Here is a 12,905-nt window from a genome sequence, read left to right as displayed (position 1 = left end):
GTTTGTGTTAAAGTAACTGCTACGATTAGATTTTAACTGTATTTTGGTCATAAATGCAGCTTTGTTGAGCATAAGATTTCTTAAAAAACTTTCAAACCTCTTTCTGATCCCTTGTTATATATATATATATATATATATATATATATATATATATATATATGTTTAACGTTTGTTGATTTTTTTGCTATTCACTTTAATAATCCTGCAATACATAATAAATACATTTATATATATATAATGTATTTATATTTTTTTTTATAAAATAATAGTATATAAATAATAATACATTATAAATAATAAAATGTCCCATGTAGGCTCTCAAATAAAATGAGGTCATAGAAACTGCATGTATAATCATTATACAAGAATTAGAAATGGTAAGGTTGTATGTGAAATCAGTTGCTTTGCACTATGTGAAAATAATTTTAGTGTGTAAAATAGTTTCACAGTGCTTTTTCTTGGGCTCCCTTTTTTGCCGTTCTTGGGCCTTAACACCCTTTTTTAACTTCTCTTTTCAGTCTTGATATTTCCCTGACATTTCGCCAACCCTTTGACAGCTGGGTGTCATATCTGATTAACACGTTAGCATAAAAACAATCTTCATTCTGACTGGCAATCTTTTGGAATCATGCTCCAGAAATTTTGTAAATATCATATCTTCATGATTATTTGCCATTTTAACCGATTATTTGAGAAGCGTCATGCATTTTTTATAAAACATGTAAATCAACTGACGCTGAACCAACATGGAGCCGTGTTTTTGCCTTGTAGATGATGTATAAACTAAACAGTCTCTCTCTTTCTGCCTGTCTGTTTCTCTCTTCCTCTTTTTCCTTCTTTTTTCCTCCAACCCACAGTTCCTTTAATTGTGGTGCTCATGATGAGTACAGTCTGTGAAACTCAGGGGACAAATATACGCTTAAGGCAGCAAACGACAGGGACACTTAAAAAAAAAAATGCACATACACGCACACACAGAGCTTCTCTGAAGAATGTCTCAAATGTAATTTCTCCTCTTTGTTCTCTCCGTCTTTCATTTTGTAACTCTTTCAGCAGCACATTACCTGGATCTGTTTGATAAAGGTGAGTATTATATGTGTGATGAATGAATGAAGAAATGAATAGATGACTTTGTGATGTATTTTATATGAACAATCTTTGAAGAAAGAATATCATTGTTATCTCTCTTAGATGCATGTCCTGGGTTGTGTAACGGTAATGGACGCTGTACACTGGAGCAGAGCGGTTGGCATTGTGTGTGCCAGTCGGGATGGAGTGGCCCGGGCTGTAACGTCGTCATGGAAACCGAGTGCAATGACAGTAAAGATAATGACAGCGGTAAAGACCCCTATAGGACATGAGCTTTGTGGATGACATATAGAGAGGATAAATTATGCTATTTACACATATATAAGGAAACAAAATATTTTTATTTCAGATAAATGCTGTTTCTTTTATGTTTTAGATTGTGTGTAAAGGGGTTTAAAGGTGCTCTAAGCGATGTTGGGTGACGCCACTTCTTGTTGACGTTCGGAGTATTGTCAAACAAAACGGAGGCTAGCTCGACCCTCCCTCCTCCTCATCCTGTCCCCTCCCTCCTCTGGAGTTCTCGCCACCTTTAGAAGGCTTTTCCCTCTTCTTTGCTATTTGTTCATCGGAACGTTGTCTCTTTGGTCGTATGTCGGCCATATCAAAATTCAAGAGAATATAATTCTAACGTTAGTCGTTGTCGTTGTCTAGGACATCTCTCCTCTGGCTAACCTCCCTCTTCATGCTTCTCTCTCCTCCACTCCCCACACCCCCCTTCATGTGCACGCGCACTAACCACCCGACCCCGTCTCATCCTTGACGGTTATTGGCTGGAACACTGTTTGTTATGTTTCATGGTGCAGGTTGGCCCAGTTTGTTTTTGTTGCCGTTTGTGGAGCCTGGGCTGTCTACAGAGACCGCGCTTTTTTTTTTTACAGTGTGTTCAGGGGACAGGCTTCTAATGGATATTCAGGAGATGTTTGCTGTATGTGACAAAAAATGTTTCAGCCTAAAAAACGTGTGACATCGCTTAGAGCACCTTTAAGTTAGCTTTTGGGTAAAAAACTAAATTGTCCGTAGAAATCTAAATCTGACAAAACATTTAAAAACGACAAAAAAATGTAGAGATATTCTCAATGGGAAAAAATTATTTATAATAACCAAACAAGTTTTTAGCGCGTTAGTTTGAGTCTGTAGTCGTTAACCATTAGCTTTATATAAAAACAACAGAAGTCTATAATATGTCCTCTTTAATGTATCTATACAGTGTGTGTGTTTGTGAGAGAGAGAGAGGTTTCTGGGTTATTCTCTCTGAGACTTTCTCCTGTGGGAGGTTAAAAACACAGATCCCCTTTAATGGGGCTGACAAATGAGATCACGCGCACGCAGACACACGCAGAGCAAGGGCAAGCTGCATCAAGGCTACATGTCTCCGCATGTAAAGTGTGTATGTGTGTTTCAGATGGTCTCGTGGACTGTGTCGACCCAGACTGTTGTAGTCAGCAGATGTGTGTGAGTGCCCCGCTGTGCCAAGGCTCGCCTGACCCACGTGACATCATTCAGCAGAGCCACGCCCCTTTCGAGACACGCCCTTCACGTCAGTTTTACGACCGTGTGCGATTTCTCATTGGACGGGACAGCACACACATACTGCCAGGAGACCTGCCATTTGACAGCAGGTGATAAACACACACTGCCAAATATTAGCTTAAATACACTTAGCCAACACACAAGCACACATAATCTTATCACAGGTAAAACAGAACTTGATCATGACCTCTCCCAGATACTCAAAGATTTGATGGTATGATTGTGACCGTATTTACATGGACATCATTTTCCTATCCGTTTTTTTATGATTGTTGTGCGATCCCACTGTGATTTTGGGTAAAAGCAAAGGCAGGATGTGTGACATCAACTGTCATTTTTTTTCAGTGTGCTATAAACATCTTAGCTCAGACTTTGGTCACGACTGACAGCATTGACTGGCCGTTTAAGCCACCAGCCCGCATCCACTGTGACATCCTCATTCACATGCGAAATTGAAATGAGACTGCACAAACCCAAGCATGCTGTTGCGTGCTAATGTTGGCAATGTTTTGGCTGGAAAAGCGGGGGAAAAACAAGGTCAGAGTATCTGGAGTCACTTGGGAGAAAGAGGTCATGGACTGTTCATTCTTCAAAGTAATTTTGGTAGTACGATCATAACTTGAAGGTAATGCTAAATGAGAGATGTATTTTTCATATAAAATTTGTATCCTCTTTCACACATACAGAAATATATTGTTCAGCATTTTTTTAAAAGTTAAAAATCTGTCTTCACATTAGTATTAATTTTGTCTGCTATTTTTTTGTTTGTTTGTCTTAGTCCTGTGTTAAATGTCCTTTTTAGTTTATCATATTTAGTCAACCTGTCCTGTTTTTTGTTTAGTCAAGTATTAGTTGACTAAACGTCTGGGAATTTTAGTCTAGTTTTAGACAATAAAAACTTAGTCATATTTTAGTCATAGTAATTATGAACTGATAATTGCAATTATTTTGCTCAAAATTGTAATACTGATTACTGAGCATAATTGTTGTCATATGAGAAACTTCATTTTATTACAATTATTGCACTTTCACCTACAGTTTAAGCACAAATCAAGAGAATGTCATCTCATATATAAATTAATACACTCTCTACATTAGACTTATAAAAACTCAAAAGCTTCTCTAAAAAGCTAAGGGTAATAGTAATTCTAGTAGTCCTAAATTATGTTCATATTTTTCTAGTAAAAAAAAAAACAAAAAAAAAAAAACCACAATCGCAAAACAATATAGTCGAGATTCATGTTTGGATTTATTACAGTTCATCACTTAGAAGGTTAGATCACAGACTTAGTCGCAGCAAGCAGCACAAACAGCCATGTGAAGGAGCACAGACACTTTACACTTTGATTTGAGCAAAATATCGCAATGGAGATCGCTGGAGGCTTGTTAAAAACAGTCTAAATTATTTTGTAAAGTTTAAATTACAAAGTGTTTACACTTTTGTGGGAGATAACCCCATGAATGGCTTACTAATAGTAGTCAATGAACAAAAAACTGGGTTAAGAATATATATTTTAACATAAAAAATCTTACATTCTTCACATATGAGCAGTGTGACTCACCCCAAAAATAATCTCCCAAAATGATTTTGGTGTCATCGTCTAGTTTGAGGAAGTTTAGAATCGATTGAAGCATCTATTGTATTTTTCTCTGATTACTGAAAAGAGAGTGCTCCTCTCTCAGTTTCGATCTCTTCTGACAGATCCTTTGGTTTCTCTTGCAATGACTTCTCTCTCTCTCTCTCTCTCTCTCTCTCTCTCTCTCTCTCTCTCTCTCTCTCTCTCGCTCTCTTTCTCTGTGCAGTCGAGTGTGTGTAATTCGAGGACAGGTTTTGGCCTCTGATGGAACTCCTCTCGTTGGCGTGAATGTCACGTTTCAGCATAACCCTGAATATGGATACACACTCAGCCGACAGGACGGCAGGTAAAACACACTCTTATACTCTTTGTAAAGAAAGACATATAATACATAATAAACCTTATGTGCTACAGAAACAAGTGCACAGCCATATTGTCAACATTGGTAATAAATCAGCTTTTACATTCAAAGATATATTAAAATAGCAAACAGCTATTTTATATTGTAATATTTCACAATATTACGTTTTTTACTGTATTTTTAATCACATAAATACAGCATGAAGAGCATAAGAGATTTTCATTAACAGCATATTTACTGTATGGAATATATATAAACCTTTTTTTATGTATTTTTGTTTTTCCCGCTAGCTTTGATCTTCTGGCAGTGGGCGGAATCTCTGTTACTCTATTGTTCCAGCGAGCTCCATTTTTGTCCCAGATTCGTTCTGTCTGGCTTCCTTGGAACCAGTTCATGGTCCTGGACCGAGTTTTTATGGAAAGATCTGAATCCAAACCACCTGTCTGTGACCTGAAAAACCTGATCAGTCCACACGCCGTTGTTCTCTCCGCCCCCCTCCCACGATTCGCCGCCGACTGTGAGGACAGAGGAACAGTCGTACCTGAGCTACAGGTATAAGACAAGCTTGCTCTGACAAAACACTGAGTGCATTATATTATGTCATTTTATTAGTTAAAAATTAATAATGTTAACATCAGACTATCCTGGAATCAACTTGAATGTCGCTCAGGTCTCTTGTATGCCTCGGTGCTATTTATATGACACATGAAACTGCTCGCTTGCAGTATAGAGGGTGTAATACCTGATATTCACTGCAACCTGGTGGTGCTAGAAAAAGAAGAATGTTCCCATTATAATCAACAAGGCATATACACAGTGTAGAAAAAGAGATTTCTGCAGTGTAGACATTTTTTTAAATTATAAAGTAAGCATTTGCAAGAGTCCAAATCTCAGTTGCGTGAAACTGTGTAAACTTGACACCTTTGTTGATTATAATGTAATGAGAACGTTCTAATATTGATGCATTACTCACTTTGAGTATATAATTTACTCTACATTGGAAGTAAACACATTCTCTGAAGCTGACTGATGAATAAAACAGCAAAAAAGTAATTCAGGAACACATTTCTCAGCTAAATTTTGATGTGAAACAACATAACATTCAGTCGGCCACACAAAAGTATTTTTATTCTCTTATTATTAATAATCGTGATTGCAATATCAAGGGAAATCAATTGATTTTTGTCATGTTCTTTCAGCCCTTCTGCTTATGTGGAGTGTTTCAAATCAGTCCCTCATGAGATTTCATATTGGTTAAGATGCTGTTTTGGAGGGCAGTAGCCTGTGTAGGCAGTAGACAGCGAGACAGCTCACTCAGTTTTGGAACAGAGTTGTGTGTGTCTGTAGGCTGTAAGAACTGCAACCTGTGTTTATGGGACATTTATTTGGCAGCATTACGGTCATTGGCACGGTTTTTGTTCTGTATGGAAAGTGCACACAGTAAATAGAAATACAATTAATTTCTCTCACTGTCGCTCTGCCTAATAAATCCTTGTTCTTTGCGTCTGCACGTCTCCTTCTGTCTCTCTCTCTTTGTAGGCGGTCCAAGAGGAAGTGGTTATCCCCGCTACAATTCTGAAGTTAAGCTACCTCTCGTCCAGAACTCCAGGCTATCGGTCTCTCCTGAGGGTGGTTCTGACCCACTCCACCTTCCCGCCGGGCTTGGCCAAAGTCCATCTGTCTGTGGCCGTCCAGGGTCGGCAGCTTCTGAAATCATTTCCTGCCACTCCAAACCTCATATATGTTTTCTCTTGGAATAAAACCGACATCTATGGACAGCAGGTCACGGGGCTGGTGCAGGCACACGGTGAGGGTCTCTGTGTCTGTGAGAGCTAACTTTCTGTTGTTGTTGTTGTTGTTGTTGTTGTTGTTGTTGCTTTAAAGATAAGCTTTCATTCCGTTTTACACTACCATTCATATGTTCAGGTCAAAAAGTCAGTTTTTAAATTAATACTTTTTCAGCAAGGATGCATTCATTTGATCAAAATGGACAGTAAAGACAAATTTCTATTTCAAATAAATGGTGTTCTTTTGAACTTTCTATTTATCAAAGAATCCTGAATATATATTTTTTTATAGTTTTACTCCAAAATATTAAGCAGCACAGCTGTTTTCAACATTGATAATAATAGGAAATGTCTTTCGAGCACCAAATCAGCATATTATAATTATTTCATGTGACACTGAAGCCTGTAATGATGTTACAGCCTGTAATGATGTAATGATGCTGAAAATGCAACTTTGCAATCACAGGATTACATTTTAAAATATATTAAAATAGAAAAGTTATATTTCACAATATTACTGTTGATGAGCAATGAATGATGAATGAATGATGTTGATGAATAATGGCTAAAAAGTCTTAAAAAAACATTAGAATCTTACCGACCCTAAACTTTTGAATGCTATTGTAAGATAAAATGATCACACATGAAATAAAATGTCTAAATAGAGTTGTGTAAAGATGAAGGAACTTGAATGTATGTACTTAATAAGATGCAAGAGGCGCAACTGATTAGTCTCTTTCATAATTGAACTGTTTATGAACAAATGAACCTAGGACTCCAAACAGAACTGACTGACAACTGTATTTTATCTCACAATACCTCTTTTTCCTGCCATTTTTCATAAGCTGAGATTGACAGATAGCTAATATTAGTGATTGACAGCAAGAAAATAACCAACAAAGCACACATACTTATGTCCTGGCTATATCAATGATGTGACAGACAACTAGTTGTTGAGTGCGGATCCATTCAAACAGCACTTACTGTATCAATCGAACTTGCTCTCAAAATTGTGTTGTGGCCCCTTGAAAATGTAAGGATACACTTGAATACAGTTGTCACTGTCTTTCATAACTAAATAGTGTATGAACAGGACCATATTTAGCAGGACTGTATCCTGCTGTTGTATGATCATAGCCCTTCTTTCTCGCTCTCTCCCTGTCCATTATTTTGAGATGCATCACAATGACAGCAATCAGACACTGCAAAGGATCTGAATTCATCATCTTTTGCTCATTGACAAGAGCGTTCAGTTTTACGCCACACTAATGCACCTACTGAATAATGGCTAAAAATTAGTAATTACTGGCTATTATGGAGGAAATTAACTTCTGTTTTCAAGTAGTAATTAGAAAGAATTATGCGAAAACATTTCATGGTCATAATAAACAAATGTGTAAACGGCTGGGGGGTTTTTCTATCACCAATAGAGATTATTTAAACACAAATGACAGGACGCTACATTAATATATCTTTGAATTCGTGTAGTGCTTGTAACGTTTTGCCAGTAACATATTATTAAAAGGTACAAAGATATAAAAATCCTCATGACTCAGGATCTCTGCCCTGCAAACAGGCAAATATAATTATTGGTTAATAATTATTATTTATCCTCTCAACTGTGTTTATTTTGTCTACAGCTCAAGCGTTGCTACTTTGAAGAGCCCGTCTAATTAAGTTCAATGTAACACCATGGCAACACAACTGTAACTGAACCAAATATAACATGTTCCACTTATTTAACTCTGAGGATGGGTTCAGCTCTTTAAACATTTTAATTCGATGTTATGACATATATGTAGAGACATATGACATTTATGTAGAGTAAGGTACATGTAAATGTTATTCCGTTAATACTCTCTAAATGATAAATAGTTTCACGATTTTATATATTAACACATATTAGTCTAATTAATCTTGTAAAATGGTATTAATTATTGGTTATACTGGGTAATTTATGCATTAAAATTCTGAAGTTTCACTTTAAAATGAAGAATTACCAATGAAAGTGTGTGAGTAGGTAAATTTTTTTCTTCTGATGATGGTGATCGATTGGTGATATTTAATGGACTGTCTGGCACTTACGTGTGTGTGTGTGTGTGTGTGTGTGTGTGTGTGTGTGTGTGTGTGTGTGTGTGTGTGTGTGTGTGTGTGAATTAATGACAGTCTCTGTTGGGTACGAGTATGAATCGTGTCTGGACGTTGTGCTCTGGGAGAAGAGAGTTGCTCAGCTGCAGGGCTTTGAGTTGATGCCATCCAACCTGGGCGGATGGACACTGAACCATCACCACATCCTCAACCTGGAGAGTGGTGAGTGATTATCACATGCACACACTCATGCGCATGGGTGTTTTCTTCAACTATGGACGCTTTTGGACCTTTAGACTTTTAGAAATTTAAACAAATTTTTCAAAATCATTAGTTTATTTACTTTGCCTGCTAAAATGTGTAACAGTGGATATATTGTATCACAGGAGAATTGTAGCATATTTATGTTTTTTGCCCCTAAACCTGTCACAAATTTCAAATCACCATTCATTTTGTGGTGGAAATGAAGAAAATGAAATTTTAATTCTTTTTAGAATAAAATGGCTTTTCTGGCTAGATTTGTATGTAATACTGTTTCTTAATGAGGTATTATTATTACTATTATTTTTTTTATATATATAAATAATTGTATTTTTCCTTTTCTCTTTGAGATAGTTGAAGTAGGAAGCAGCTATTTTGTTTGTATTCTTTGACAGACTGGGGTGGGGTTCAATAAGTTTTACTTCTCCCCACTCCATTTCAAGCATAAGTGTTTAAGTTATTATTCTTACTATTATTATTCTTATTATTATTATGTATTTTTTTCTGTTGTCACACTATTTGCTTGAAATAAATAAATAAATAAATAATTAAATCCTAAATACATATATTTCCTCAGTTTTGGTATAACAAAATTACAGCTTAATTCGAAATGATACGCAATAAAAATATTTTATTGTTCACATCTAATATTTCATCTCAGTTATGCTTTTCACCTGCACAGTTGTCTCATTTGTAACCAAATACACAAATTTTTGATAAAATGTTATGTGCAAGATTGTTAGCCGTGTCATGTGTGGAAATGACAATGCAACTGTGGAATAGTCGTAATTTGTGTAAAAGCAATTTTCCCCCAATAAATGTTTAGTTCCCTTTCAGTCGAGAACGTCAGACATAGTCGACGTCGACTAAATGGGATCACGCTAGGGAGCCAACCGTCTTCGAGCATGTGAGCACAGGCAAATGAAATTTGGCGTGCGTGATTTGCATCACACACTCCGCCCCGCGGAGCGGGTATAAATACGGAAGTGGATGCACGCACTAGTTGCTTTTTGCTCCGGAGCCGTTCGATGATGTCTGAAGAGTGTGTTGAGTGTTTCAACGAGCGAGTGTGTCGGTGTTCTTCTGGAAAAGACTCTCCCAGTGCTGGTGGTTTCTACAGCGCGGTGCAGCGGTGGTCGCGAGCTTTGAGCTCTCAACTGCTGTTCTAACAGCAACAAAGTTGTTGTTTGTTTGTGTTGTCGGTTGGTTGAGGGCGAAAAAGTGAGTGCTTCACTGTTTCAGTTCACTGAAACTGTGTTGCCGCGGTCATTCCCTGTGTGCTCCGGCACTGGTGACGGGTCCCATTTTCTAAAAGAGGAACACGGGTGTGAGTGCGTCTTTTTCAAGATGCCATTCCATCCGTGTGTTTCTGGGTGTGGTAAGGCTCTGTCCCCCTCTGACGGTCATGAAAGCTGCATCACGTGTCTGGGCTTACAGCACGCTGAGGCAGCTTTTGTGGATGATTCATGTTCCCATTGCGGGAATATGACCATCTCGGCGTTGAGGTCGAGACTCGCCTTCGTTCGCGAAGGTGCAGTCCCCATCCCCAGACCCCGCTCCAGTGTTGCTTTTGGGTTACCTTCCCAGTGGAAGCCTCAAGTGCCGTCTGGAATGGGTGACCTGAGGATTACGGTAATCCGCCCGGCAAAGCACCGTGGATCCCTCCCTCCTCTATCACGCCGCAGCCGGTGGAGGCCTCCGATGAGCGTGCTGGTCCCTCTGTAGTAGACCTTTCGGTGCCCCTCCAGAGGACAGGATGTCTGTCGCAGCATCGGAAGGGGAGCTGGGCTCTGGAGATGACGACTCGGCTGTGCTGCCTCCCTCTGGGAGACCAGCGTTTCCCGAGCCGGATCCAGAGATCCAGTAAAGGCCGCCGAGGCAGTAGGGCTCGTGTGGAACGAACCACCATGTCCCAAGCCGTCTCGTTTGGATGATTGGTTCATCGGAGCAGGCCAGTCTGGTTCTCAGCCCGCCGCTCCGGTGCCATTCTTTCCTGAAGTGCATGAGGAGTTGACGAAGGCATGGATGGCACCTTTCTCTGCCAGAAACCGCCTGAGTAGCTCCTCCCCCCTCACTACCCTTGATGGAGGAGCGGCTAAGGGTTATGAGGTGATCCCTCCGGTGGAGCGGTCAGTCGCGATGCAGCTGTGATGGCGACCGCTGCCTCTTGGAGGGGGAATCCTCGTCTCCCCTCTAAGGCCTGTAAGTTCTCGTCCGCTCTGACGGGCAAGGCATTCAAATCCTGTGGGCGAGCTGCTTCTTCTCTGCATGCCATGGCACTTCTGCAGGTCCATCAGGCCCAGGCGCTCATGAACATGCACAAGGGTAGTCCAGCCAGTGAGCTCATGGGTGAGCTCCACACTGCTACCGACCTTGCCCTCCGGGGTACGAAGGTTGCAGCTCACGCGGTCGGTCTGGCGATGTCCACACTTGTGGTCCAGGAGCGCCATCTCTGGCTCAACCTGGCGGACATGAGAGAAGCAGACAAGGTTCGGTTCCTGGAATCTCCCATATCGCAGATTGGATTGTTCGGCGACGCGGTAGAGAGCTTTGCCCAGCAGTTCTACCAGAAAGACTCGGGAGAATAAATACTGTGACAATTAAACATTTATTAACAGCCCAACAAGCAATCAAGTTCTTTGACGTAGGCCCCGTCCGTAGCTTGCAATCCGAGGGTCCGAATCTGCATATCCTGCCTGAAGACGAAGGCAGGGGCGCAGCCGACCCCCTGCGAGGTATGGGAAGGGACCATCCTGGTGGTTGTGGGGTGGATGGAGGGAAGAGACCATCCTGGTGGTGTTGGGGAGGATGGAGGGAAAGACCCATCTTGGTGGTGGTGGGGAGGATGGAGGTGAATTGAAGCGTCAGCATCTGCGAACTTAGACGTGTGAAAACTACATTTTTCAATGCCCCGTCCCCAAGCTTGGTCTGCAGCGTTCGACCTGAAAGACGTATACTTCAGATCTCTATCCTTCCGCTCCACAAGTTTACTGTGTTCTTGCGTTCGAAGATACGAAGTATCAGTACATGGTCCTACCCTTCGAGTGCTCCATAGCCAGTTGGGTCTTCAGGTTAACTGGGAAAGAGTAATCTCGCCCTAATGCCGAGTATCTCTTTTCTAGTATGGAGGTGGTCTCGGTCTAGTGCATCTCTCAAGTGAGGTGTGCCAGCTCAGTGCTATTCAGAAGTGAGAAAGGGTTCCACTGAAACTTTCAGAGGCTCCTGGGGCATATGGCAGACGCAGCCACACGGCTTCCTCCATATGGAGACCGCTTTAGCACTGGCTTGATGACCGAGTCCCGAGGTGGCCGTGGCAGAGCGACACGCTCCGTGTAAGAAAACAAACACCCTGGCCTGTCGCCAAACCCTCAGCCCATAAGCAGACCTTTGTTTCCCCGGGCTAGTGGCTCCTGGAACAAGTGTCCTCCAAATGTTGGCTGAGGGGCCACGTATAAAGGGCATGCAGTAACAGAGCTCTGGGCGCCCTCTGACTGCATTGGCATTCATTGCCTCGAGTTGCTTACAGTCCCTCGCTTCGAGACACCGCTGCTCAGCGAGCTTGTACTGTTCTGACAACATTGCGACCGTCGAGCTGCGCTCCCCTTGCATGTTGCAACTCGCCCGCCACCTCCTCCTTGGAGTCAGAAGCTTCTAAGGTCACTTCATTCCACCTATTTTTTCTGGCCTGCTCAATCGTGCCGCTCACAAGCCTCACGACAGCCTCCGGTCCAGATACAGTGGAGACTCCATCCCCAGCTGGCCAGCTGTTTCGGACCACTTCGGGGCCGCACAGCCACGTCTGTTGCCCCTCCGGACTCGTCCTACACCAGTTGTTTCTTCTCTTGTCTGAGTATCCCTCGACAAAGACTCTGGCCACAGCTGGCCCTGGGCCCGCAGAAATGCATTCCCCAGTGAGCCTTCTTGCACTATGGTGCTAAAATCAGGAAGAGATGGAACAGGTTTTGTCAGTTGCCCCTCATTGGCCAACCAACCTCCTCTCGACAACCTTCCTGACACCTTCCTCTGAGCACATTCTCAGGGATGGGGCACGATGGCACCCGCGTCTAGACCTTCCAGGTCTGGTTCTAGTAAGAACTGGACGCGGAGGTTCTGGTCTACCGCAAGAATTGTTATGCAGTAGAGACCATCACTTCTGTGAGCACCCTCTAGAAAGACGCTTGCTCCTCTAATTTAAGTCGAACCTGTTCGTTG

The 12,905-nt window shown here is 41.3% G+C and overlaps 1 protein-coding gene across 2 annotated transcripts in view; it reads left to right on the top strand.

Annotated features, from left to right (window-relative positions):
• tenm1 (teneurin transmembrane protein 1) overlaps window positions 1-12,905 on the top strand; it is a 155,502-nt gene that overhangs the window by 101,127 nt on the left and 41,470 nt on the right. For both annotated transcript variants that reach the window (XR_014606269.1, XM_084114746.1), the window contains exons 13-19: window positions 1,054-1,083; window positions 1,192-1,338; window positions 2,492-2,708; window positions 4,423-4,542; window positions 4,848-5,109; window positions 6,097-6,364; window positions 8,511-8,654. Coding sequence is in view for 1 of the 2 variants with exons in the window: in XM_084114746.1 (XP_083970872.1) it covers window positions 1,054-1,083; window positions 1,192-1,338; window positions 2,492-2,708; window positions 4,423-4,542; window positions 4,848-5,109; window positions 6,097-6,364; window positions 8,511-8,654 (1,188 nt within the window). In the remaining variant the exon portion in view is untranslated. The remainder of the gene's footprint in view (window positions 1-1,053; window positions 1,084-1,191; window positions 1,339-2,491; window positions 2,709-4,422; window positions 4,543-4,847; window positions 5,110-6,096; window positions 6,365-8,510; window positions 8,655-12,905) is intronic.

Source organism: Abramis brama (genome assembly GCF_963993115.1).
Source record: "Abramis brama genome assembly, chromosome: 5".
NCBI lineage: Eukaryota > Metazoa > Chordata > Actinopteri > Cypriniformes > Leuciscidae > Abramis > Abramis brama.
This window is presented reverse-complemented; position numbering and strand designations above follow the sequence as displayed.